Raw genomic sequence first — 27,279 nt, 5'->3', positions numbered from 1 at the left:
GGACGCCCAATCAGAGAACAACAAATGTCCTTACTTTAAAATCAACCAATCAGGCACCTCATAATTTAAAACCTCCCCTGTGCTACTTGTCTCTGTCTATAAAAGCGCTGTACCAACCCTGATCGTGGCCTCTTGCGTCACCGGCGATGAGTGCGAGGGGGACCAGGTTCGAACCTGCAATAAACGACCCTTGCCGCTTGGCTTTGACTTACGACTCTGGTGGACTTTTGTGGGAGGTTTCAGAACTTCAGGCATTACGTCTACTAACTTTAAAGGATCACTAATCATCATCTTAGACCATTTCATAGAAAAAGAAAAGAAGAAAAGCTTGCCAACTGATTTTATGAAGCTACTATAGCTATGCTACCAAAACTGGATGAGGACAGTGCAATAAAAAAATACATGGGTTGGGGCACCTGGGTGTCTCAGTCAGTTGAGTGTCCGACTTTGGCTCAGGTCATGATCTCACAGTTAGTGAGTTCAAGCCCTGCATCAGGCTCTGCACTGACAGCTCAGAGCCTGGAGCCTGTTTCGGATTCTGTGTCCTTCTCTCACTGCCCCTCCCCCTACTTGTGCTCTGTCTCTCTCTTTCTCTCTCTCTCTCAAAAATAAACATTAAAAAAAAAAATTAAAAAGAATACATAGGTCGATCTCGGGAACACAGAGGCAAACATTCCAAATAAAAGTTAGCAGTATGCTTTTTTACCTTCATCATGATAAGGAAGGATGTGAGGAAGACTCAACATTAGAAAAACCAAACAACACAATTCACCACATTAACAGATTAGAAAAGAAAAATCCTATGATCATCTCCATATATGGGAAAATTAAAAAAACATGTAATGCAATTCAAATTTAATAAATAGGTGAAAATCTTGGAGCAGAGTAGAAGTAGAAGAGGATTTTCTGACCCTGATTATTGCCTTGTTCAACCAAAACCCCAGGGCCAACAATATTCTCAGCAGTCCAGCTTTAGGAGGATTCTATCTTTCCATTAAAAGCAGAGACAGTTCAAGAATGACCACTACTGCCACCATCATTGAACATTGTCCTTGAGGCCCTACCACAGGCCATAAGACAAAGAAAGGGAGGAGTACTAGCCAGGAATGTATGGGACTGCAATATCAGAAATCCTCACTTAACAGTGGCTTAAACAGTGAGGAGTTCCTCGGTCTCACACATAAGAAATCAGGAAGCAGGCAGCATAGGGCTGGTGGTACTCATCAAAAGAATTGCAACAGCTCTCTTTCTGCTTTACCTTCCTTAGCATGTTTGATTTCATCCTCATGCTTGCCACCTCATGGCTCTTCCACGGCTCTTGCAGATCTGGGCCTTGATGTACACATTCAAGGCAGGAAGAGGGGAAAACAATCAGTCTCTTCCCAGAAGCCCTGAATAGATTTTCCCCTTACATCTCACTGGTCACGTGGCTACTGTTAGCTATAAGAAAGGCTGGGAAAGTGAGGGTCCAGAGATAGGGTTAGGTTTAGGCTTAGGGCTAGGATTTGGGACATATTTACACTAAATTCTTCATATAGTAAGTTATGCTTAGTCCAATCCATCCATGAAAATTCTGTTCTTTGTTATTAAATATAATATTAAATTATAATATAAATTTTAAATAATATATTATTCATTATTATTCATTATTAATATATTAATAATATAAATATTAAATATATTTACTATTTGGGGCATATTTATACTAAAACATTATTTGTTGTTTACCTAAAATTAAAATTTAACTGTATGTCCTCTAAAATTTTTTTTTGCTAAAGCTGGCAACCCTAGGAACTGGACAGATTGAAAAAAAAATGAAGTTCTAAAATTAGCAAGAAAGAAAGGGGGATGGCTATTGGGCAGGTACATATCAGTAACTACCATAAAAGCATACAGGTTTGTCCAGAAAGGCAAGATTTTTCCCCCCTGACATTAACTCCAGCAAAGTTTATCATACAGATAAACATTTTCCATAATGGAAATCAGGTAACAAAATATAGGCAGTACCTTATGATACAATTCCATTGAAAATGCAGACACGTTCTTCAAATATATGTGTCCCATAAAATCTAAGGCCACATAGAGTTATAATTTAGTGACAGAATTTCTGCAAGTAACTAAGAAAAATGTTTAAAAACTTTTTAGATATACCATTAACTGTGGATTATCCATATGAAATTACAAATCTTTTATATCTTTATTCTACCAAATTTCATTAAAATTTTACTAAAATGCTCTTAAAATTATGCCCACTTAAAAACTTGTCAAGCTGCTGTTTTGTCTGAACATGGGAATTTAACCAAAGATCCCACTTGTGTGCAGGAGCCTGATAGTTTAACAAAAAGTATACTGAGCCTGCAGACAATAGGAATAGTAGCCTTTACGGGTGAATCTGTGGATTTAAAGCAGCCTAAGTACAGGGTTGTGCACTGGTCTTCAGAAGTGGGAGGGCAGGAGAGTACAGAGGTCAAGGCAAAATTTACAGGCTTAGAATGGAGTCTTCACTGCCCAAGCTTAGGGAGGGTGCTGGTCAGTTTTACAGTCAGGGAGTCTTGCTGGCAGCCAGGAAGTCTGAAAAGCAGGTCAAACCAAGTTGCCTTTGGTGGAGGTGAATTTTAGTGACAAGACTCTGGAATTCGTGCTACTTTTTAAGAGATGGCTGAAGAAATTGCTTGCAGCCAACTTGAGACAACGTGAGAGAGTTGGGAGCCCATGGTGGGATTCCAAATTGTATACTGAGGTGCTGTTTTTGATCAGTATCTGTCCTTTCTATATGGTCATTACAAAATAGACAGAGAAGGGGTGCGCTAAGACAGTTGGGAAAAAAACCTCACTCTTTTGACTCAATTAACTGTTTAATTATTTTTGTTTTCTTTCTTGGGAGACAGTAGGGTAAGGATTTTTCTCCCCTGAGAATTTCTCCCCTGACTTGAATCCCCTCAAGTCAGACGTGAGCTATTTGTAAAGGGCAGTTGGATTTGCTGCCAGGCAACAGGAGAGATGTGGTTTCTCTCCCGAGCACTGTCTGTCTAGCAGGTAGACCTACCCACCTATGGACCGGATGTGTGCTCTAAAAGTTGTTGCTTATAGATTTCATTAATATTGTTATCATAAATATTATTTAAAAGTAATATTTACTGTGTTCTTTCACTTGTATTATTTCCCCCAAGCCATTTAAATTCTTCAGAATTGTCTTTTTTACTGACTACACAGAATAGTCCAGCATAGGTAGTTATATTGTTACCAAAATGAACTTGGGAATATGGCTATTTAAAAAGATCTTATAGTGAAACATTTTTATATGACAAATATTACTCTCTAATTTGTCTGCTATTTTAAAATTTGCCTTTTCATCTGGGCAGTTTGCATAAAACGAGCTGATCTTATATTCTGATGGAACAGTTGCCCTCCCATGCTTTTTGCTTTCCTTTTGAAGTCCGTGATCACAAATGTTTGATTGAATTGATACAGGCAGGGCTGAGAGTGAACAGTCAAAGGGTGTCAGAGCCATTTGACTTTCAAGTGGCAAACCCAATAACATCCACCCAATGACTCAGTCTTTTTCTGGAAGAGGTAACATTGCATCGCCTCTGTCCACAGCCCCTTTCGGTACACCTCAGAAACCACAGCTGATTCCAGTGGAAGTGAAGAAGGTCTCTGCCAAGAAACAAACATCAAAGGTATTCATCCTTCTAACAAAAGAAAACTGTTGTTATTTACAATGCTCTCAGTGAGGTTTTTGGTAGTGCACACATCTGATAGAATTGTACCACTGACATAGAAATAAATACTTCAGCTGTTGAGATGCATTTGATTTTTAGAGGGGGATTGCTGTATAAGTAAACTCTAGCATTACATTATCAGTGGGGTCTTAAAAAATTCAAGCATGTCACATTATTGTCACATTAACTAAATGACTGGGCCAACCTGTATCGCTAGCTGGTCCAGGAGTCTGGAATACAATAGCTATTGCTTTGTATCCAAATTCACATTGCATAGGGTATGTTATTATGAGGTTTTACCCGACTTCATTTGTCTTTAAGCAAGGATAAAAAGCAAGCTCTCCAGTTTTGTCCAGATATCCTAATGAGGAAAGAGAAGAAATTCTGTATTCTCTGACATTAGGAGCTCACAGTACAACATAATTAATCCTCATGGAGGTTCTCTGGGTTTAAAGGTGCTGGACTTTTGAAGCTTGCTTTCTTATGTTTATGAGCCACAGAGTTGTGATAATTGAAACTTTTCACCAGAAAAAGGAGACAGCTGGCAGTGTCTTTTTCTGGGCTTACCCTATGTGGTCATATTTACAGCTGCTCCCATTAGAAAAAAAAAAAAAAAAGAAGGAAGAAAGAGAGAAGGAAGAGTGGCACAGAAGAAATGAATCCTACTGTGTCTACATAGACTGTTACCTGCTCTTCCCAGACCTTCATCTTAACGCCCAAATCTTCCTCAAGATGTTTTCCCTGGATTTGCAGCACTGGTGGGCTGTGCCCCCTTAAGAGATTTCCAAGCTGTTTATGTACCAGCATGTCATGTGACACCCCAGTTGCCATGGCAAATATTTGTGTTTCATGAAAAATGTGGGTAAAAAAAAAAAATCAATGTAAATGGCCAAATCCCTAGACAGACAGGCCTTCGGGCTAATGTTTGGCCTGCACCATGATTGTTTCAAATTCAGCTGTTTAACAGGCTGTGCACAGGCCACGGGCTAATGTGCATAATGGGAACAGGCGGGGGCACCTGTTTTGATTCTCACCATATTTGAGCTCTCAAGTCCCACAGTGTTATAGACAACAGATCTACAGGTAATACAAACATGACCAGGTCTCGTGCGGTAATCGATCTATCTCCAAAAAAAAAAAATTTTTTTTTTTAATAATGACGTTTTCCCGGTGCTAATTAGCCATGCCTTTTAATTTCCTCTCTGTTGACTTCACAAAGCTTTCTCCCTAGTGCTGGAGCAGTAACACTTAAAGACTCTTTCCTGTGGTCCCGAATTGGTACATTTCTGAGTTGAGTCTTCAATGGTAAATGTAATTATTCATATACTCTGTGAAAAGCGTCCTGGCATGGAAAAGGCTAACAGAAACACTGATAGAGCCAGAATGGACCTTGAATCAGCATCCCCACCGGGCAGTGCGGTGCCCCACGGAGAAGCCTTTTCTTGTAAATACTTCTTTAAGTGTTCCCCAGAAGCGGGACTTGGCATCTGACTCTAGCTGTTTTTGTAAATATTTACTTTGTCAAACTCTTTCTTCAAGTCAAACAGGGCTCTTGGCAAGCAGAGCAGCATTGTCTGGGGTGGGAAAGGTCTTTCTAATTATTAGCTCCTTCCTGCATGGAGAGAGGGAACAGGCTGGCCCAGCGGGGGGAACTGGGGGGGAGGGGGTGGGGGGGAGGCTCTGTGCTTCTATTTGTTTTGTAAAATTGCCCATGAGAGTCATTTTGATTTAAACTGTGTCTCATTCTTCATTGTAGGGGAAAGGCAAAAGGTCAAGAGGACATCATGATAGGAAGGTCTGTAATTTGTGTGACTAGTTGAAATTTGGGGTTTGTCACCTGATGTCCCTGCCTTTTGCTGCAGGGCAAAAGTATGGGAGGCAGGTTTGACAGCTGGAGACTGCAACAGAAGTTCTTTGGCTCTTCTTTTATAAAAGACATTAGATCATGTTTTCAGAAAAGGAAAAAAAAAAAAGGTTCATTTAATGTGAAAAATCACTCCCTTTCAGTTTGGACTGAATTACTTCTCAGGTTTCAATCCAGAAAAGTGATTTAGCATACTCAAAATCTGGCTGAATCACAATGGTCTTCAACTTCAATCTGAGATTCTCATCTTTTAAAAGTACACTAAAAAGAAATACAAAATGAAAAAAATTCACTTGTCCCCCCAGCATGCACTTGTGTGTGAATGGGTTAGTACGTGTGCATTCATACACACTTGCACATGCACACACAGACTGCCTATGAACATAATTGCTAAGGGTATGGGACTTAGAATTAAGCTGCCTAAAACTAATAAGGTAACAAAGAAGTTGGAGGAATGAAATTGTTCCCACAAAGACAAGTACGTGCCAGCAAGGAACATTCCACCAGAGCCTGTATGAGTAATAAAAGTTCTGAACTAGAAGCAGGAAAGAGCTGGATTCTCCTCCTAATATAGGAGTTTTGAGCAAGTCACTGAAATTTTCAGTGCCTCACCTCTTCCGCTGACAAGGGGGGATAATAGCTCCTTTCTCATAGGTTTCTTATGAAGGTTGGTACTGTTAATATGTGCAGAAATGCTTTAGAACTATAAAGCACTTGTTATCAGAATTCACTGGTCTATTTTTTTTTAAGTTTATTTATTTGTTTTGAGAAATTGAGCACGAGCGGAGAACGGGCAGAAAGAGAGGGAGAGAGAGAATCCCAAGCAGGCCCTGCCCTGTTGGCATAGAGCCAGATGTGGGGCTGGATTTCACAAACCATGAGATCATGACCTAAGCCAAAATCAAGAGCTGGACAATTAACTGACTGAGCCACCCAAGCACCCCCACTGGTCTATTTTTAAGGACATCTTCTAGGCCTCCCTTCCTCTGGGGATCTTATCAAAAAAGAATTTCAGAGGGAGCTTAGCCGCCCCTTTTCAAGGAAAAAGAGCCCACCTTTTGGATCTCCTTGTACTTCCGCAGAGCTGTGACTAGTCAGAGCTGTTATTTCCAGCAGTGATTGCAGACAGTCCTTCCGAACCTAGACAAATTGCTCTAGGATAAACTAATCAATGCAATCAGAGCCTTCCTCCAGCTTCCCTTGACTTCTTGCTATGAGGAAATTGCGAGCTTGACTTTACACTGTAAAAATAGGATGTGCCTTAAGAACACGAAGGCATTCTGTATCTGGAATATGCATAACAGCTAAAGTTGATTGTGCACCGTCTACACCCACCCAATATGCTGTAGTGTCATTGTCCCCAGGCCCACCCAATTGGTTTTTACCAACTGTGTGGAGGATCCAGAGGACACAGTGAGGTTCCGGAGTCTATACCCTCCCACACACAAGGTTATGATCTTCCACATGGGCTAGTTTTCCAAATGTTACTACTACCATGACTATAACTACTACGGCTACTAACTACCACTACTGCAACCGCTACCACCACCACTACTAGTATGACTAGCAGCATACGTGTGTCATGTGCCGCCTCTGTGGGGGGCACTGTTCCTATGCTTGACGTGGATTAGCTCACTTCATTTCACAACAACTCTATGCAGCACGTACTATTATTCTCATTTTACTGGAAGGACCCGAACACAGAGAAGTTAAGGTCATCCAACTAGAAAGTGACAGAGCCAGGACGCAGAACTGGACTCTGTGACTGCCAGAGCCTCAAAGCATTACAAATTTTTTAAACTTTCAATCATTTTTTATGGAAATCTTTCTAAGCGATACTGTATCTCCGCCTTCCTAATGTAATCTAACATTTTCTCTACCCGGTGTCTTGTATGCAGAGAACCCCTTTCTGGTGTATTTTTTTGTTTGTTTCCTTCACCCTCAGGATGGTGCCTGTCATGTCTGCTTTCATTGGCTGTGACCTTAAGAGCCTTTTCTGTCTTCTAGAACATTAACCAAATAACCAACACTCAAGAAGTAGAAGGGTAAATTTGAGTCAGTCAGGCTCTGCACAAGGATCCAAGGAAGAAGATAATAAACAGTGGAAGAGTTTGTAGTTATTTCAAGAAATCTGAGGTCTTTATTTTCAGGGATCTAGTTAAACACTTAAAGTTGCTAAAATTGCCTCTCTCAGCAAAACATCAATTTATTATCTCAAGGCAGGCATGCTAACAGCTATGTTAAGATCCAATTAATTTCAACTAATATTTTGATAATAAAAAATCTACTTTGTGGGTAAAAGAAGCAAACAAATGTATTTATTGGACACAAGGGTCCAGATTAAATTCATGAGTGTGTTTGCTTCCGGAAATGGGGAAAGGAGAGGAATGAGCTAAAAAGGAATACAGAGAGGATTTCAACTGTACTTTATGTGTTGATTTTTTAAATTTCCACATGTATATAAATATATAAACAATTTAAGCATATCTGAATTTTATAATAATAATTATAAATATTTAAAATATACTCTTTTGGGGCGCCTGGGTGGCTCAGTCGGTTGAGCGTCCGACTTCGGCTCAGGTCGCGATCTCGCGGTCCGCGGGTTCGAGCCCCGCTTTGGGCTCTGGGCTGATGGCTCAGAGCCTGGAGCCTGCTTCCGATTCTGTGTTTCCCTCTCTCTCTCTGCCCCTCCCCCCGTTCATGCTGTGTCTCTCTCCGTCTCAAAAATAAATAAACGTTAAAAAATTAAAAAAAATAAATAAATAAAATAAAATATACTCTTTTAAAATATACAATGTTTATATATATTCTTGTCTTCTTTGTTTCATATATATATACATACATATATATATCATATACATTACATGTATTCTGTATTATCTAATGTTATCTAAATCATCCTCATGGAGATTCCCCCAGTTTAAACTACTGGACTTTTGTAGCTTGCTTTCTTGTTTATGAGCCATGGATAGATAGATAACAGTATATGTTATACACAAAGCAAAGAAGACAAAAGATTAACAACTGCCCATGGTAGTTTTTTATTTTATTCTCTGTACTTTTCTGTATTTTCAAAACTTTTTCCAAATTAAAGAAGAAAAAAGAAAAGAAAATCCTATTTCATAAGTCATACCTCTGCTGTAAAATCACCTTTGATATAGAAAGAATAGGTTTGGGGGATAACCTTTTAATGTCAATTTTGGGGTCCTGTTGTTATATTATTACTCTCTTTAGTATCTCTCCAACATATGCCCTTGATCCTTATGTTAAAAAGTTGTGATTATTTTACAGGTGACTCAGCTGAACTATTTTAATCAAGCAACATGTGTTACAGTGACACCACCCCACCTAGTCTCCCTTCCCCCATCTGTATAAGGAAGGGATTAGACCAGATCCTTTTCTACAGAACTTCCATATCCCCATAACACTCAATCCAAGACCCCAGGAAAAGGAGAGAGGCCGAAGTGCCCAATAGGTGGGGCTCCAGGCCTCGCACACCACAGCAGCTGTGTTAAGTGTGTACCTGTTTAGCATCAGATTATATGGTTTCTGAACAAAGTGTTTCAAGTTTAAAAATATATACTCTGGGGCGCCTGGGTGGCGCAGTCGGTTAAGCGTCCGACTTCAGCCAGGTCACGATCTCGCGGTCCGTGAGTTCGAGCCCCGCGTCGGGCTCTGGGCTGATGGCTCGGAGCCTGGAGCCTGTTTCCGATTCTGTGTCTCCCTCTCTCTCTGCCCCTCCCCCGTTCATGCTCTGTCTCTCTCTGTCCCAAAAATAAATAAACGTTGAAAAAAAAAATTTTTTTTTAAATAAAAAAAATATATATATATACTCTGAAAACCAGGGGGGTGCGTATCTAGGAGCAGCTTTAGGTTTAATGTGCCCTATCTACTAAAAGAAATAAGCCTACTTCTCTTTTTATTTTTATTGAAGTGTAATTAACATACAGTGTTAAGTTAGTTTCAGGCATACAGTATAGTGATTCAACCATTGTATCCATTACCCAGTGCTCATCACATGGGTACTTTTAATCCCCTTCATCTATTTCACCCATCCCCCCACAAATCTCCCCTCTAATAACCATCAGTTCTCTATATTTAAGAGTCTGGTGGGGTTTTTTTTTTTTGCCTCTTTTCTTCGTTGGTTCATTTATTTCTTAAATTGCATATATGAGTGAAATTATATGGTATTTGTCTTTCTCTGTTTGACATTACACCCTCTAGATCTGTACACATCATTGCAAATGGCAAGATTCTTTCTTATGGTTAAGTAATATTCCATTGTGTGTGAATATGAATATTCCATTGTGTGTATGAATATTCCATTCATTTCTTTGGGTGAATACACAGTATCATATGGTAATTCTATTTTTAATATTTTTGAGGAAATTCCATACCGTTTTCCACAGTGGCTCTACCAATTTGCATTCGCACCAACAGTGCAAGAGGGTTCCTTTTTCTCCACATCCTTGCCAACACTGTTATTTCTTATGGTTTTTTTTTTTTTTTTAATTTTAGTCATTCTGACAGGTGTGAGGTGATATCTCATTGTGGTTTTGATTTGCATTTCCCTGATAATTAGTGATGCTGAGCATCTTTTCGTATGTCTGCTGGCTATCTGGATGTCTTCTAGAAGAAAACATAGGTAGTAATTTATTTGACACTGGCTGTGGAAACATTTTTCTAGATATAGGTCTCCTCTGGCAAGGGGAACAAAAACAAAATTAAACTATTGTGACTACAACAAAATAAAAAGCTTCTGCACGGCAAAGGAAACCATCAACAAAACAAAAAAAAGGCAACCTAGGGGCGCCTGGGTGGCGCAGTCGGTTGAGCGTCCGACTTCAGCCAGGTCGCGATCTCGCGGTCCGTGAGTTCGAGCCCCGCGTCAGGCTCTGGGCTGATGGCTCAGAGCCTGGAGCCTGTTTCCGATTGTGTGTCTCCCTCTCTCTCTGCCTCTCCCCCGTTCATGCTCTGTCTCTCTCTGTCCCCAAAATAAATAAACGTTGAAAAAAAAATTAAAAAAAAAAAAAGGCAACCTATTGAATGGGATAAAACATTTGCAAATGATATATCCAATAAGGGGTTAATATGCAAAATATATAAAGAACTTATACAACTCAACACCCCAAAAAACACAAATAATCCAATTAAAAACTGGCAGAGGACATGAATAGACATTTTTCCAAATACGCCTACTTCTTTTTTTTATTTAAAATTTTTTATGTTTTTTAATTTAGTTTTTGAGAGAGAGAGAGAGAGAGAGAGAGAGAGACAGAGCATGAGCAGGGGAGGGGCAGGAGAGAGAGACACACACACACAGAATCTGAAGCAGGACCCAGGCTCTGAGCTGTCAGCACAGAAGCCGACACAGGGCCTGAACTTACCGACTGTGAGATCATGTCCTGAGCGGAAGTTGGATGCTTAACTGACTGAGCCACCCAGGCTCCCCCAAATAAGCCTACTTCTTGAAGAGTGCAGCGTGCCTCCCTGGTGGGTTTTGTGCCCAGCACAAACCTGTCTCCTTTCTTGTCTTGCCCTAAAGGGTTAAAGAGAGGGCAGGTCATACTTTGGCAAGAATTAGAGAGCCCTGTAGCCTGGAGATACAGGATGAGATTCAGAAGGAAGTCTAGAACTGTTCTTTCCTCTTTTAGATTCACTTTCCCTCCTGAAACCTCATTTAATTTACATTCTTGAAGGAAGGAAAGGAAGAAGATTACAAAAACAGAAACAAAAACTGTGGCATCTTTCAAAACAATTTCCATTTTGTCTGATTCATTAGAAATTGCCACCCTCACTTAATGCATTTTTGGCATGAAACTTTCCAAGTGAATTAAAATTATACAGCTTTATGTGCAAAACAATTTTTTTCTTGCAAGAAGTAAATGACAAATTGTCTTTACCTCTCTTCATGACATCACCTAAATGTACATTGCTATTGCATGTGACTAGCAATTTTACTTATATAAACCAGAAAAAAATGTTAGGTTATCAGTAAGCCACAAAATAAACTTAATTTTTTTACTTTATCTTTTTCATTCATGAGAGTGTGATCTGATCATTCACAGAAAATTTGCGAAGTTCAGAAAGGAGGGAAAAAATGCCAAAGTATCCACAAAAAAAATTTCCTGTAATACCATAACCCTTTGGCATTATTTAAATTTTTGGCTTGGCCCACTATTGGTATCATACAGTATATTCAACTGTGATCTATCTCTTTTCTCCCAACAATTTATCATAAGCTTTTATACATATGACTTAAAAGTCTTTATAAAATATTTTTAATGGCTACATAATATTCTGTCTTAAAGATATACCATAATTTTCTTAGCTATTATCCTATTGTTAGATATTAAATTATAAATGTCATTATTTATATTATTATTATAACGATTATAATTATATTATAATCATTATAATCATTTTATATTTTATTTATATATTATTATATAAAATATATATTATTTTATATATGTATTTTATATTATAATAATCATTAATATAATAATTAATTATATTATAATAAGTATTTTAATTATAATAATTATTTTAGTTATTAATAAGCAATTAACTAATTTCCTGTTATAAATCAAACTGCCATGAACATTTTTCATATTTCTACATAAATCTTTGTACTATTTAAGCTACTTTTTTTTAGAGAAAGAGCAAGTGAGAGCACGTGAGTGGGAAGGGTAGAGGGAGAGGGAGAGACAGAATCTTAAGCAGGCTCCACGCATAGCATAGAGCCCAACATGGGGCTCAATCTCATGGCCCTGACATCATGACCTGAGCCAAAATCAAGAGTTGAACACTTAACCAGCTAAGCCACCCAGGCAACCCATAAGCTGCTTGACCATTTCTTGGTCAAGGGTATGGACATTTTCAGATCCAAGTGGTCTGCTGGTGTTTGAAAACTCAAGCTGTGAGTTTGCACATAACTTGTATGATCACAGAACAGTTTTGTGCTGTAAATCCAGCCCAAGTGGCTATGAATTTAAATTGTACTATTCACTCCTTCCTTCCTTCCTTCCTTCCTTCCTTCCTTCCATCCTTCCTTCCTTCCTTCCACTAATCTTTGTTCACCTTTTACCATGTGCCAGGAAGTGTACTAGCCACTGGGGATACAGCAGTGAACAAACCAAACCAAGTCTTTGCCCTCTTGGGACTTATATTCTGGTGAGGAAGGCAGATATTTAATGTAATGTCAGGCAGTGATGAGTGCTATGAATGAAAATAAAGTGGAATACGTATGTAGGTTTAGCAAATGTGAAAAGGTGGGGTGTTATAAGAATTTTGCAAGTATCTTTTAGCCATCTGGGATCACCAGACTTGCTATGTACACATTTTTCTCAAGAAAACTATAATGTCAAGCTTTACTTTGGTGATAACACAGGTCCTTTGGGAGGCTCACTCTTATTCCTTTACCCATAGAGAAGATGATGATGGTTCTTTTCTCAGGAATATAGGAACCCAGGCTTCTTTCCATTCCCCTTCTGCCAGGTTCCCTGTACATAACCCTGGCAGGTTCCAACCATCAGTCATAATTGTCCTCAGTGGTCCTTATCTATGTCACATGCTCTCAGAAAATATTAGAAAGGTAGCAGAAAAAATGAAATCAATGCAGCAGTAAAATGAGATGGGTCTCTAGAAAAGGAAAGTTCACGTTTGACATATACACCATCTATTTTAAAAAAGTCTTCCTGATTTTGTTCTGTTTGATCTTCAACCAGAATTTGATTCATTGAGTGTTTTTGTTCCACAGGAACCTTTTTTTCTCCTCAGAAAGTGTTTCAGAATTCAGGAAGACTCATTTGAATAAATATATCTTTCAAAGCGATTGCAGAAATTAGCCCTAGAAAATTGCCACTCATCCGAGCGGCTTTTACACACAATTCTCTCCCTTTGTATGTCTCTGCTCAGTGAATTCTCTGTTTTTGCCTTTTATCCTCTTTATAAAGCTTAGGGACTCTGATTCTCATTTTTAATTGACAGTTATAGCTTAAATGCAGTTTCTAGGTCTTACGAACTGAGAACTGTTTTGGGGGATTTGCAGACCCTGAAATACTGGAATATCACTCTTTGGGGTTCTCTCCCCATGATCACCTGTACGTATAGTTGGTGTAAACAGCTCTTCCTCTACTGGTTTGTAAATTTCTAGAAAGAGCTTCCTATTTAAAAAATAGAGGGGAAAAAATCCCTAGGTCTTTCTTATAGTACATGAAATGACTCAATTGAAGATATATCTTCAATTTGCTGGCTCTGCTAACTCCAGGAGTTTATTAAACAACACATACCAATTAATAGGTCAGAGAGACCTAGGGTGTCAAAATCACTTTAAGTCAGAGACACTTAGGGTATCAAAATCAGAAGCACCTTGAATGATCCCCTAATGGAAACAGCCCACAGGAGAGGTGACTTCCCAAGGCCGTGTAGTAACGTGGTAACAGCCTAGATCCTATGTCTTCTCACTTCAACTCCCTCACTTTTCTTCCATGCCATGGTTCATTAGCATGTTCATAGGGGTTAGTTGAACAGGCCACTTTCCAAATAAGAAAGAAATAGCAGGTCCAGGCCAGGTCAGCTCTGATGAAGGAAGTAGTAAAAGGAAGGTTGAACAAGGAGAGCACAGCTTGGTAAGGGGTCCTACAGGACGTTCTGGACAGTTAGGGCTTTGGGCACGGATGGTATGGGGGAAGGGAAAGGTGACTAGTTATGTGATCTTGGGCAAATCACCTAACCTCTCTGAGCCTGTTTCCTCATCCACACTAATAACCTAAACATGACTGGAGGTAAGACACTGTGAAAGGCTCTTTACACATATTATGATCTTCACAGCAACTCTGCAGGGATCTCTCATTTTTAGAGATGAGAAACATTTAAATTCAGAGAGGATGTTGTCTTAGCTTGGACCACCGTAACAAAATGACATAAGCCGGGGGGCTTACACAACAAACATTTATTTCTCTAAGTTCTGGAGGCTGGAAGTGCAAGATTAGGGTGCCAGTGTGGTTAGGTTGTGTTGAGGGCCCTCTTCCTGCTCTGCAAACAGCCACCTTCTTCCTATATTTTCACATGGCAGAGAAATCATCTCTCTTGTCTCTCTTCTTATAAGGGCGTTAATCTCATCATGAAGCCTCCACCTTCATGACCTAATTATTTCTTAGAGGCCCCGCCTCCAAACACCATCACACCAAGAACTGGGCTTCAACATACAAATGTTATGGAGACACAAACATTCAATCCATAGCAGATGGTAACTTGCCCAGGAATGTGTAGCAGACAGCGGCAGAGCTTGGACTCGAACCTAGGTGAGTCAGACTGTAGGGCCAAGGCTCGTTTCTCTGAGCCCATAATAGCTTATTGAGTAAAACAAACAAACAAACAAACAAACAAACAAAAAAGGCAAGGCCTTCATGCTCTAAAATTCAGGACTGTAATTATGCTGAATCCCTAAATCTTGATTAGGTCAGCTACTCTCTGAATATTATTTATATCTTTCAAATAGTGCTGACAATCTGAGGTACTGATATCTGTTTTCTACAAAGCTTAACACATTTCAGACTGTTAACAATTATTAAAGAACAGGCCAGACCAATAGCCTCCCTGGTTTTCAGGAAAGAATGAAAGTTCCATCTCTGAGAGTCACTTCACTCATACTCTGAATGTAAGCACTCACATAGAGCCTTAATGGCAGGAAGAATTTATTCTTTTTCACACAACAGCGCTGCCAAAGCTAATTTATCATGGATATGTTTGCGTTTTGGAGAAACTGAACATCAGTTTATGGATTCAAAAGCAATTTTAGTCTGTCCTTCTAGGCAAATCCTTCCCTAAAGATGATATCCATGTTGGGTTATCCCATATACTTGACCATTTACCACCAGGAGATCTTGGTTATATCTAATTTAGGGATCCTCAGATATGGTTTAATCCTGCATCCACATGCTATCCACATGTGTGAAAAGAACATTTTTCATAAAGACATTCATCTTAGAAGTACATGCCTTTTTTCCCTAGAGTTTTTCATTGTGGCAGTTATTTCTAAAATTTAGGAGGTAATACTGGGCCTATCTTTTTTGCTTCCCACTTATAGCTTACCTGCATATGTAATCATCGTCTTGCATTCCTGGGTTTTGTTTGTTTGTTTGTTCGTTTGTTTTAAATTCAGAGTTCTTCCTAAATTACTGCTCCAGAAACTCTCAAAATTACCTGATTAGTAGTAACACTTTGCAGATGATGAAGAGCATTTCCCAGCTAGTCGATTCAGTTAGTTAGAGCAGGATGCTAAACAATGCCACAGGTTTGGGCCCTGGTGGAGGTGTGGCCAGGAGCTCAGGAAGGACCAGGAGAGCATGCGGATGGCATGACAGAGAGCCATCTCCACTAGAAGGAAAACAATATTGCTATTCAGCAACATCATGTTGGGAGTACAGCATATCTTAAAAACAAAAAAACAAAAAAAAAGGGAGAAAGGGATAAAGGGAGGGAGAAAGGGAGGGAGAGTGGGAGGAAGGAAAGAAAAGAAGGAAGGAATAGAAAGAAGGAAGGTAGGCAGAGAGAAAGAATGTCAGCGACAGATAATTGCAGACAAGTTCATGGAGATAAATAGTAAAGGAAAAATAGCAGAAGAAACCGGAATCTGAAGGCTGGCATGACCTTTAATCAGGGCTCTTATTCCTAGCAGGCTGTGAAGCAGCTTTGTCTTTACCTGCTCAATGGATCCCACAATGCTGATGCACTGCTTTAATTTGGGAAGCCTTCCTCTTGAGAGACATGTCTTTTCCAGCTCTAAGTGTGAAGTGCTCCCAAGTGTGGCATTCTCTGTGACAGATGTACTACAGTTATGCTTTAGCTGACTCCAAACCCATAGCTTCCCCGTGCCTGAGTGGTCTATTTGATGTCCAAGAGTGTGTTTCCTTGGAGAACAGGTCTTTACTGGAATATCATCCAAGAAGGTAGGGAAGTATAATCCCTTTGTTCTCAAACAGCCACTGTTCAATTCTGTAACCCCATTCCCAAACCAGGGCTATTCTTTCAAAAGGTCTGAAATTCATTTGCTGACATACATACACGCCCCACACCTACACCATTTGAAGGCACTGCCTGAGAGAGACTGGAGTCCTCTTCTGTCAGAATCTTCTCCCAAGGTTGCTCCATTTTCATCGATGGTCCCAATTCCACATGAGTCTCTGTAAAGACAAGGAATTTCAAAAAGGGTTTAATATTTCCCAGGAAACCAGGTTCTTGAGCAATTGTCCCGTCCCTAGCTGCATTTCCTCTAGAAGCCTCAGGGTCTCGTTAACAGGATCAAAAGTGTGACTGGCAGGACCAGCCAGCTGCAGACACGTCCATCTGTGATGACTGTCTGTGTCTGTTTGTCACTGATGAAGCATGGCCACTCTTCTCTTGACTCTAACCTTCCCACCATTAGAACCCATTCTTGAAGGAAGGCAGAAACGTACCCACAGGCCATTTCTGTTGGAACCTGTGCCACTTGCCATGACTTCTCCTGCCAGCGCTGATGTCTGCTACACAAGGCATTACTTCTCCAACTCTCTCTTGCCCATCCAAGAATTCGTTTCTATCCACCAAACAGTTTACATTCTCTCTTGATGCCTTGAGAAGGTCAGAAAGGGCTAGGGTCTTGGCTAGAAGACTTTTTCCATCATTCCTATGCCTGTCACAACTCTTAAGTTAAAAGTGTGCAAAAAGTTCACTGCCATTTAAAGTCTGCCTCTAGGGGCGCCTGGGTGGCTCAGTCGGTTAAGCGTCCGACTCTTGCTTTTGGCTCAGGTCTCGGCTCAGGTCGTGATCTCGTGGTTTCGTGAGTTCGAGCCCCGTGTAGGGCTCTCAGCTGACATCGCAGAGCCTGCTTGGGATTCTGTCTTCCACTTTCTCTACCCCTCCCCCACTAGTGCTGTCTCTGTCTCTCTCAAAATAAATAAATAAACTTAAAAAAAAAATTTAAAGTCTGCCTCTAAAGTTCAAGGAAATCCCTCCTCTTGGACTTAACACTTGCTTTTCAGCATTTTTACCTGAGGTGACAGTCTAATTATTCCACTGCCTGAGAAAAGAAAAAGAATTTGAAGTGTTTCTTTTCTTTATTTAAAAAAAAAAATTGTGCTTGTTTATTGTGCTATTACTATAAATGATCTCTTGGCTTCTTTTAGATAGCTTTCTGCCTTGACTTTGTTAATTGATACCAATTAACATTTGTTTAGTAGAGACAAAGCATGAACAATCTAACAGTTATACTCAACACAGTGCTGTGACATAATGGTTATTGATTAATTACTTGGGTCTTTTTTTTTTTTTCTTTGAGTTCTCTAAAAACTCTTCAAAATGCAGAGAACAATATAATCCTACAATTTGGTAAAGATTGGTAAATGGTGACATATTGAAGACAATCTGTTCCTTAAATCCCTAAGCAAGAAGCAATCAGCGCAGTAAGTTGATACCTGGCTTACAGAGGAGAAGGCAGAGCCTGAAATATCTATGCCCACCCTTCCCCCTCCCAGACCATTAGGAACATTTAGACCATAGGGCAGAGTGTCTGTTTTTCTAATGCAACAGGTTTCAATGATGAAATATAGTAATTTCACACTGGACACAGACACAACCAAAATTTCCTTTTCTTTATTTTTTTGAGGGATACGTGTGACATATATCACTGTTGTCACCCAAACCTCTTCGGATTTTATTTTTAATCACATCTATTCAGTTTTTTCATGCAGAAAAGCATAAGGAAAAAAACTGTCCATGACCCCATTCTTAGAGAACCCTCTTGACATTCAGAAGTAAATGTAGTATGTTTACATGACTTAAAATTTCAATCAGTACAGATGGGAGCAAAATGAAAAACCAAAGTCTTCCTTAGTTTTGTTATGAGATTTCAGATTCTCTCTACCTGGGGACAACTCCAGGTATGTCCCTAAGAAGATACGAGATTTAAGTAGAAAAGAACAGATGTCAAGAGAAACCTAGAGAGTGGCAAGGGTGAACACACACAGCATAACACTCCTTGTAAAAAAAAAAAAAAACAACAAAAAAACCCTCCTGGATCCTAACAGAAGGTGGCAAAAGAACTGTAAATGTTGGAAAGTGACGACCCATTAGAAAGTCAGAAGAGGCAGGACAGCTTGATGCACACATTTGAAGTTATAGTCAAGACTGCAAAGAAAGATTCCACCCTGCTTTTCAGGACTGGTGGATAACAGACGAACAAGAAAGCAGGAATATGATTCCACTCATGAATGTGTACAAAATGTAAATCGCAGAGACTATGGGTTGGCCGACCATATCAAAATAAACTAAATGCATAACTTTTATATGACCGGTTTCCTTAAACAATTTTGTAACACTTGTATAAAAAACTTAATAGCTTTTAAAAAAAGTTAATGTTTATTTTTTTGAGAGACAGAGAGAGAGAGAGAGAATGAATGAGTAGGGGAGGGGCAGAGAGAGAGGAAGACACAGAATCTGAAGCAGGCTCCAGGCTCTGAGCTGTCAGCACAGAGCCCGATGCGGGGCTCAAACTCACAAACCACGAGATCATGACCTGAGCCAAAGTCAGATGCTTAACCGACTGAGCCAGCCAGGTGTCCCAAAAAATTTAATAGCTTTGAGTAACCTCTAAGATATTCTTCTGTTGATGAGTTTCATGAAAAATCCTGGCCAGACTTTCCTCTTATGACATGTTTGTAAGTCAAAACTAGGATCCATCTCTTCCTAGCATTGAGTAATGAATGATGATGTGACAGTGTGTGTCTTGACAACTCATTTGAAAAGGTCACAATTATATTTCATCTCTGGTGACACTTTCCTTCTACAGGCCATGAAAGTCACAATACCTTCTAGAGCTGTGCAATCACCATGGGAGTATGACTTCTCTATTTCTAATGGTGTCATAGACACGACAGCCCCGGACTTCTCAGCATTCAAGGAACATTTTAATTTATCCTGGGGAAGTATTTTTTCTCTCTTGGAACACATCAAGAAGTTTCTCAGGGACTATGCAATACCAGAAGTTAAAATAAAAGGAAACAATTTGGTAGCCTTCCTTCCAGAGTTTGAGCTGAAGAATAAACTTACCAGATATGACTTTCTCTCACTGGTAGAGAACCCAGTTCACATCCAAATGATGTTAAATCTTCCGGGCCAAAGGTACAAGGGCCAAGATGGAAAGTCAGAGGCTGCCATCAAGATCCAAGCCACATGGAAATGCTTCAAAGCGAGACAAATTTTCTTCATTTATCGCCAGCAGAAGTGGGCTTCAGGTGTGATTGCCATCGCGTGGCTCTTACATTGCCATAAGACCCGAGTGAAGAAGATCCTGCAGGAATCACGTGAAAGACACCTGGAGAATTTCCGTATTCGAGCCAAGGTACACAAGGCTGCCAGCTGTTAAAGCAGACCTCTTTTTCTAAACATTTCTTGCTTGAGCGATTGCAGTAAGTTGTCTCTTCATCTTCCCTTTCTCTCTCCAACTACCCTCCCCCTCAGCCTCACTCTCTCGCCTTCCGCTCCTCCCCGTGTATGATGCACAAACCCTACGTGTGTTTGTACATCATATTTTAGCCCTAACCAGGAATCTGGCTTTTGCACCTGTAAAATCTATTGCAATTTTTTCTATAGAAAAAAGGTCCCTTCACTTTGACTATGGTAGTTCTGTCAGAAAATCAATGTTTTAACTGCACTACCTTTTCTCCCTATATATACCTTCTGGAACTTTAATTTGCTAGGAAAAAAAAAATTCTCTCTTGTCTACATTGCTGTCACCACTTTGTCAGAAAGTATTTAAGTTTGCAGACAGCCTTTTAATTAGTGCTCACAATTTCATTTATGTTTGCTTTCTCTTTTTTTCATTCATATTCTGTTAATTAAGTGAGCTGCCTCTAATCTTCCCCTGCCAGTAGCATCATGTAGCCACCTAATTAAATTAATTGGGGAAGATGTTTTAAGTATGTAATTAAATCAATTAATATAATTTATGCCTGGCTTAACTGTACAGTGGAAAAACAGCTGAAGTTTGACTAGATGAATCCACTACAGCTTCCTGTCACTGATCAATGCTCTTCTTGATTTTTAGCATCTGGCAGCCAACTGGAATCGCATCAGGACCTCCAGGAGGACTATTATCCATATCCCATCATTAGGTATAACACTTTTGCCTGCAAATCTATCAGCAACCTCTATTACCCACCACATTATGGCTCCTTGATTGAGTTCAAGGAAGGCCCCTTGTTTTATTCAAATTGGTCTCGGCAGGAAAATGTTCTCGACATGATGAGAGTAATAACACAGGGCCCTCGCTCGAAACGGCGTTTAATTTGGGGATTAAGCAAATAAAGTCATTATGTGGGGGCTGCTATTCAGTGGAGAGGTGATTTGCTGTAATTCGCTTTCATCTGTATGAAATGAACTAAAAAGTTGTATTTTTTCCCCCTGAAATAACAGATAATGTTTTCGATCTTCTTTAATGATAGAAGAACACAGGCTTGCGTGTGTTGTTGCTGTTACGCCAATAAGCCAGGATATTGCTTGTACACTGTTTTTAATCAAATGTGCAGTCAAAATGATAAGCTACATTCTCTGAAATTATTTAGTTCTAATTACGAGCAGATGGGATGCTTTATTTGCACCTAGGGCGCCTGAGCAAAAGGAAATGCTGTGTGAACAAGAATAATTAAGAAGTTGAATAGTGTTTTTTGCGCTTAAATAATCTGCAGTTTCATGTTAATTAGCACTAATGTAATTATTTAATTACATTTATGAATTGGGGAACTTAAAAGCTGTTGTCTGCAACACAGTGGTAAGATAGGTATGCCAAAACGACATTGGGAATCTCAGAAATCTGCACGGGAAGTTCCTTTAAAACATGAGTTGCTGTCAAAAGGTGTGGGGTGGTCTGCCTCCTTATTTTTGTTTTGTCTTGCTTTTTAACCTACCTGGTGTGTTAAAAATTTCCTGGGTGAGGCCAAATGTCCTAAGCGGACTTGGGAGTTTTGACAAACAGCAAAACTCATCACATCTGCATCTTATATACGACTGGCTCTTTGTTAAGGCCCTTTAAGTAGAGCGATGCATTAAGTGATCTATTGTAGTAGAATTCTAGGTTGTAATTTATTTGTGCCCCCTGTGTGAGTATATGTGTTTGTGTACATATGTATAGTATAGAGCATTTAACGATTTTAACAGTAATACAAAAAGCAAAAAAAATTTTTTTAATTATTATATAAATATAATTATCTTTTAACTTAGTGAGATATTAGTAGTAATAAAGTAATGCAAACTTTCCTAGAATCTAGAGTACTTACATCTAAGTACTCCCAGAAAAGTTAAGAAGGTACTTCAGTTGCACAGTCTTTTAGTTTGGGTTTTTTTTATGGCTCGCAGAAGAAATTAGTTCCTCCTCAGGATCTAAGTGAGGTAAAACAGATCTGAATTTCATTCCAACTTGGGCTTTCATTTTGGTGGGACTAGTTTTGCACACAAAATTAGTCCACACTCAGAAATTGCACTTGTAACTGATTACAACCAGAGAGGCTAATTGCAGACACAATTAACAGACTTGAGTCCTTGGAATAAGGTGCAAGAGCCTTTCGCTTCTGCAATTGTGGACCTGACCTGATATTACGTGGGAAATTTTGTTATTGTGTTTTCTGTTTTATTCAAAACCAGAAATACGGGCACATGGATGGCTCAGTTGGTTGAGCATCTGATTCCTGCTTTCTGTTCAGGTCATGATCTCATGGTTTGTGGGACCAAGCCCCACATGGGGCTCTGTGCTGACAGCACACAGCCTGCTTAGGATTCTCTGTCTCCTTCTCTCTGTGCCCTCCCCAGCTCGCACACATGTGGTCTCCCTCTCTCTCTCTCTCAAAATAAATAAATACACTTTAAAAAAACCCCGAGAAATAGAACAAGCCCCCTACTTTGCAATGTTGACAGCATGAAGGTATTACAGTCACGATTTCCACAAACTCCTTCCCTCCACCTCTGACCCTTCAAACCCCCGATGCAATCAGCCCTGCAGAGAAGTCTGATAGAAAAGAGCCTCATCCAAAGAGGTAAAATTTTGAAAATAATGAGCAATAATCTAAACTGGGTAATAAAAAATAATTTTAAATGAAAACATTTTAAAACTCCAAAAGGGTTTGCTGCATATAGATTAGGTAGAAAATAACTTAGTCAAAAACTTGAATTGCATTATTTTAGATATGATATTAAAACTAGCTTTCAGGGTGCCTGAAACTACAGCGACTTCAGCTTAGGTCATGATCTCCCAATTTGTGGGTTCGAGCCCCGTGTCAGGCTCTGTGCTGACAGCTCAGAGCCTGGAGCTGCTTCAGATTCTGTGTCTCCCTCTCTCTTTGCCCCTCCCCTGCTCACGCTCTGTCTCTTTCTCTCTCAAAAATAAATAAATGTAAAAAAAATAAAATAAAAACTAGTTTTCTTCTAGAAGACATATTCTCAGTTTAAATAAACACATAATAAATCTGAAAGTCTTTCCTATTATAGTAATTTTTGTTTGTTAACAACATAACCCATTTTTTAAAACTTTTTTTTGAATGTTTTTATTTATTTTTGAGAGAGAGAGAGACAGAGACAGAGCATGGAAGGGGTGGGAGGGGACAGAGAGAGAGGGAGACACAGAATCCGAAGCAGACTCCATGAGCTGTCAGCACAGAGCCCAATATGGGGCTTGAACTCATGAGCCGCGAGATCATGACCTGAGCCGAAGCACCAAACAGAATAACCCATTTTAAAGTTTATTTATTGGGGCTCCTTGGTGGCTGAGTCGATTAAGCATCCAGCTTTCAGCTCAGGGCATGATCTTGCAGTTGGTGAGTTCAAGCCCTGCATCAGACTCTGTGCTGGCAGCTCAGAGCCTGGAACCTGCTTCAGATTCTGTGTCTCCCTCTCTCTCTGCCCCTCCCCATACGTGCTTTCTCTCTCTCTGTCTCTCAAAAATAAATAAAATGTCAAAAAATAGAATAATGTTTATTTATTTATTTTTGAAAGACAGAGTGCAAGCAGGGGAGGGGCAGAGAGAGAGGGAGAGAGAAACCCAAGCAGGCTCCATGCTGTCAGCATAGAGCCCAATGTGGGGCCCGAGTCCACGAACCATGAGACCATGACCTGAGCCGAAATCAAGAGTCCGATGCTTAACCGGCTGAGCCATCCAGGCGCCCCAATAGCCCATTTTTTAAAAAAATGCTAATCATGCATCTTCTGAGAGATAAGAACAATCACGTATATTTTTTTCAACTAAGCACTTAAAAAGCCCAATCACACACTTTCACATGAGAAGAATACTTGGGCTCTGATCAAATAGTATTTGTTTCTACATTTAATGCTTTAGGTTTTATAAAATGACCTGTGGCTATTAAATTAAGTTTAAATAACGTTAACCTGTCACTTTGAACTTATTCCACAGATGTTTCTTCTTTCTTTAGAAGGTTTAGAATGATTATGGTGTACCTTTTTGTGAACCCCACTTTCCCTGTGAATACTTGAAGATTTTAGCTAGTTGCAACATGGCCACTTTGTCTCCTGCTCCAAGGACTTACCTATACAGTTCATGAAAACAAAAGTAAATAAAAGTGAAGACCATTTTTCTCTAAACACATGCCCCTCTACCAAATCTATTCAATGTAGTAATTTTGTTTTCAGAGGTGGGAGGGAATCACTAGTCAAAATCAGTTGGTAGGCATATAAGATTCAGGTAGGCATTTAATACAAGTTACAGCCTTGTCCCCTTTTGCTCTTTCCATAGGAAATGTGCAATCAATTCTGGTGTAGTGTTAGCCCTAGAAATAATTGCACCGTGTTGCTAGCCACTTGGGGTTGCACTAACTTGTTTGAACCCTCAAAATTAAATATTAGTAGCTGATAACTGTACAGTACATTGCAGTTATAAGTATTTGGTTGTTTAGGCAGTTTTGCACCCACAAGAATAATTGCATTCTCCAAACCAATGATCACATGAAGGCCGGCCTTTCAGTAATGTTTTTGACCACAAAATATTTATCAAGTATTTTCAAGTCTGTGACTTGATAATATGAACATTAAGATAATTACATATTGCAGAGTAACCCCTTTGAAAGGAGAAGCTAAGAAATTTGATTGAGGGGTGCTTAGCAGTCTCAGTTGGAAGAATATGCAACTCTTGATCTCAGACTCATGAGTTCGAGGCCCACATTGGGTGTAGAGATTGCTTAAAAATAAAATCTTTAAAAATAAGTAAATAAATAGGGGCACCTGGGTGGCTCAGTCGGTTAAGCATCCGACTCTTGATTTCGGCTCAGATCATGATCTCGTGGTGGTGACATGAAGCCCTGAGTTGGGCATGGAGCCTGCTCAAGATTCTGTCTCTCCCTGTCACTCCGTCCCTCTCCCTCTCGCATTCACTCTCTCTTTCTCTCTCTCAAATAAATAAATAAATAAATAAATAATCTTAAATAAATACATAAATAATAAAACTTAATTGACTGTTCTATACTTTGAGTAGTATTCCTATATGTAACAAAAAGTTTTAGCTATTTTTAACAGACAGGAGAGGTGGGATGCTGTTGGTTAACTGTCCGAAGAAACTGATCAGCCTTGTAATTTCCTAAGATGATAAAAAAAAAAAAAAACACAACACCTCAGTCTTTCCATAGTATATAGGCTAATCTCTTAATTGGATATTAGATATTTTCATCATTTTTATTAATGAAATACAATAATATAACAAAATAATCTACTATGGTTTATAGCAGGAATAGAATACTAGGGTCTATTTTAAGCAAAATCTATCTGTCAAATGAGAAAGAACTGCAACAAAGAATCCTAATTCCTCTAGAAAAATCAGAGGTCTAAATAAAACCTACAAACTAATTCTGCTTCCAGTTTCTTTGGCTGAGTTACTTCCTCCACTTTTAATTTAACCCCTGTGCTCCTTTATTACAGTGTATCATTTGGTGCCACACTTAAACTCAGTGGCATTTTAAAATCTATTGACATTAAATGAGATGTGCCACGTATGCAGCTCTGATGCCGTGAGCAGGTATGAGGCACCTCCAGCCAAGTAAACCCCCCTGTGATGATTTTCCTCTCTCACTTCTCTCCCTCCTTTGAAAGAAAAATAGGGAATTATTGAGGTGGGATTTTTCTCTTTTCTCTGTGTAATCTTTCATTTCATCGCCAAGTGATTTAATGGCTAAAAGGAATCTATATAGTTCAGCTTCGTTTTTTCCTCTCTGTGAATCACTTCAGCAATGTATCCTTGGAGCAAACACAATTCGTGGTCTCCGAGATACTCCCCTTCCATAAAGTTGTGGATTCTGTTTTTGTGAGTCTCGTGAAAAAACAACATCTTTCTGCTGATCTGCACTGTCATGGAAGCCTAAAAGATAGAACTTACTTTTGTGTACAACTGACCCTACCCCAAATTGTCATGAGACAGTAGATCCCTAACTCCACTCCCTTCTATCGAAAGATAAGAACTAGGGGTCGCTTCCTTTTGTGAACAGGGGCAGGGTAGAGGACCACAGCTAGGAGCATTATAGCTGAAATCACATTTTTACTATGCCTCCAAGCACACTGGCGTCCTTTTAGTTTCTTGAGGGTTTTTTTTTTTTTTTTGAGTGGACACCTCAAAGACATGATAGGCTCTGCTCCTTTCACCTCAGGGCTAGGAAATTAGGACTTTCAATCAAATCTTCATGGTCTTCAATGTATACTTTGGCAGGTAGTTATGGGAACCACAGTTCAGCTATGGTATTGCTACAGTAGGTGCTTGACACAGATGTCCTGCCGAGATCTCCCAGAAAACAGTTCCCCAAAATACACACAGCGTTTGAGATCAGGAACAAAGTACACTTCGACTTTCAAAATTCCTTTACAGCCTGAATTAAAATGAAAACACACTGTATTTATCCAACTAACCCAAATCAACACTCATTCATTGGTTGGACCAGAGTTGGCCCCATGACCCTGTAATATTAAATCACACAGTTGGCCTTGAGCTATCTGATGTTGTACCGTGAAGTACAGAAACAGCATTGAACTGAGTGTCAGTCAGTAACACTGGCTCATGAGCTTTTCGTGAAATGGAGTACTATTAGGATATGCTCTGAAAAGGGTCTTGTATATACTAAGATAAAACTATACTCTTTGCCACTGCCTTCATTCTCATGAAAAAAATATTAAAATGTTTGCTCAGCAGCCCTCAAACTTACACTCGTAACAACTATTGAGAGCCCTAAAAAGCACTGGTTACGTAGGTTATATGCATCAATACCACACTAGAAACCAAGACTGAGAATATTTAAAAATATTTAATGTACTTTCAAGTAACAATAAGAAATCCATCACCAATGTAACCTAAATTACATAATTTTGTTAAACAAAGCCTTTATTTTCCCAAACAAAAAAACTCAATGAGAAGAGTTGCACTAGTTAACAAGTTTGCAAATCTCTTAATAGAACATAGTTGGATTCTCATATCTATTTCTGTATTCATCTGTTGCCATATGTTGTTTTGACTGAAGCATATGAAGAAAATCTGGCCCTACGCAGATAAGTATTTGGAAAAGGGAAGACTATTTTATATGTTTTATAGCCTTTTCAGATAATTGTGTATATTCTGCTTTGATTTTATACCAAAACTCAACAGTGAATGGTAATTTTTATGTGAGTTACAATGTG

General features: G+C 39.3%; 1 protein-coding gene, 1 long non-coding RNA gene and 1 other non-coding gene across 3 annotated transcripts in view; 2 read left to right on the top strand and 1 right to left on the bottom strand.

The window, feature by feature from the left end:
* Nucleotides 1-27,279, top strand: part of IQCH (IQ motif containing H) — a 212,145-nt gene that overhangs the window by 91,532 nt on the left and 93,334 nt on the right. The window contains 4 exon segments of the mRNA XM_043555092.1: nucleotides 3,601-3,680; nucleotides 5,479-5,517; nucleotides 19,418-19,969; nucleotides 20,675-20,741. Coding sequence (XP_043411027.1) covers nucleotides 3,601-3,680; nucleotides 5,479-5,517; nucleotides 19,418-19,969; nucleotides 20,675-20,741 — 738 coding nt within the window.
* Nucleotides 8,125-8,209, top strand: TRNAR-UCG. The gene has a single exon. It is a non-coding gene; the product is annotated as a tRNA-Arg (tRNA).
* Nucleotides 14,528-19,789, bottom strand: LOC122468476. Its single transcript, XR_006293254.1, has 2 exons — nucleotides 19,678-19,789; nucleotides 14,528-16,775 (listed from the first exon to the last, which is right to left on the bottom strand). It is a non-coding gene; the product is annotated as an uncharacterized LOC122468476 (long non-coding RNA).

This window comes from Prionailurus bengalensis, chromosome B3, assembly GCF_016509475.1.
Source record: "Prionailurus bengalensis isolate Pbe53 chromosome B3, Fcat_Pben_1.1_paternal_pri, whole genome shotgun sequence".
NCBI classification, from domain to species: domain Eukaryota; kingdom Metazoa; phylum Chordata; class Mammalia; order Carnivora; family Felidae; genus Prionailurus; species Prionailurus bengalensis.
This window is presented reverse-complemented; position numbering and strand designations above follow the sequence as displayed.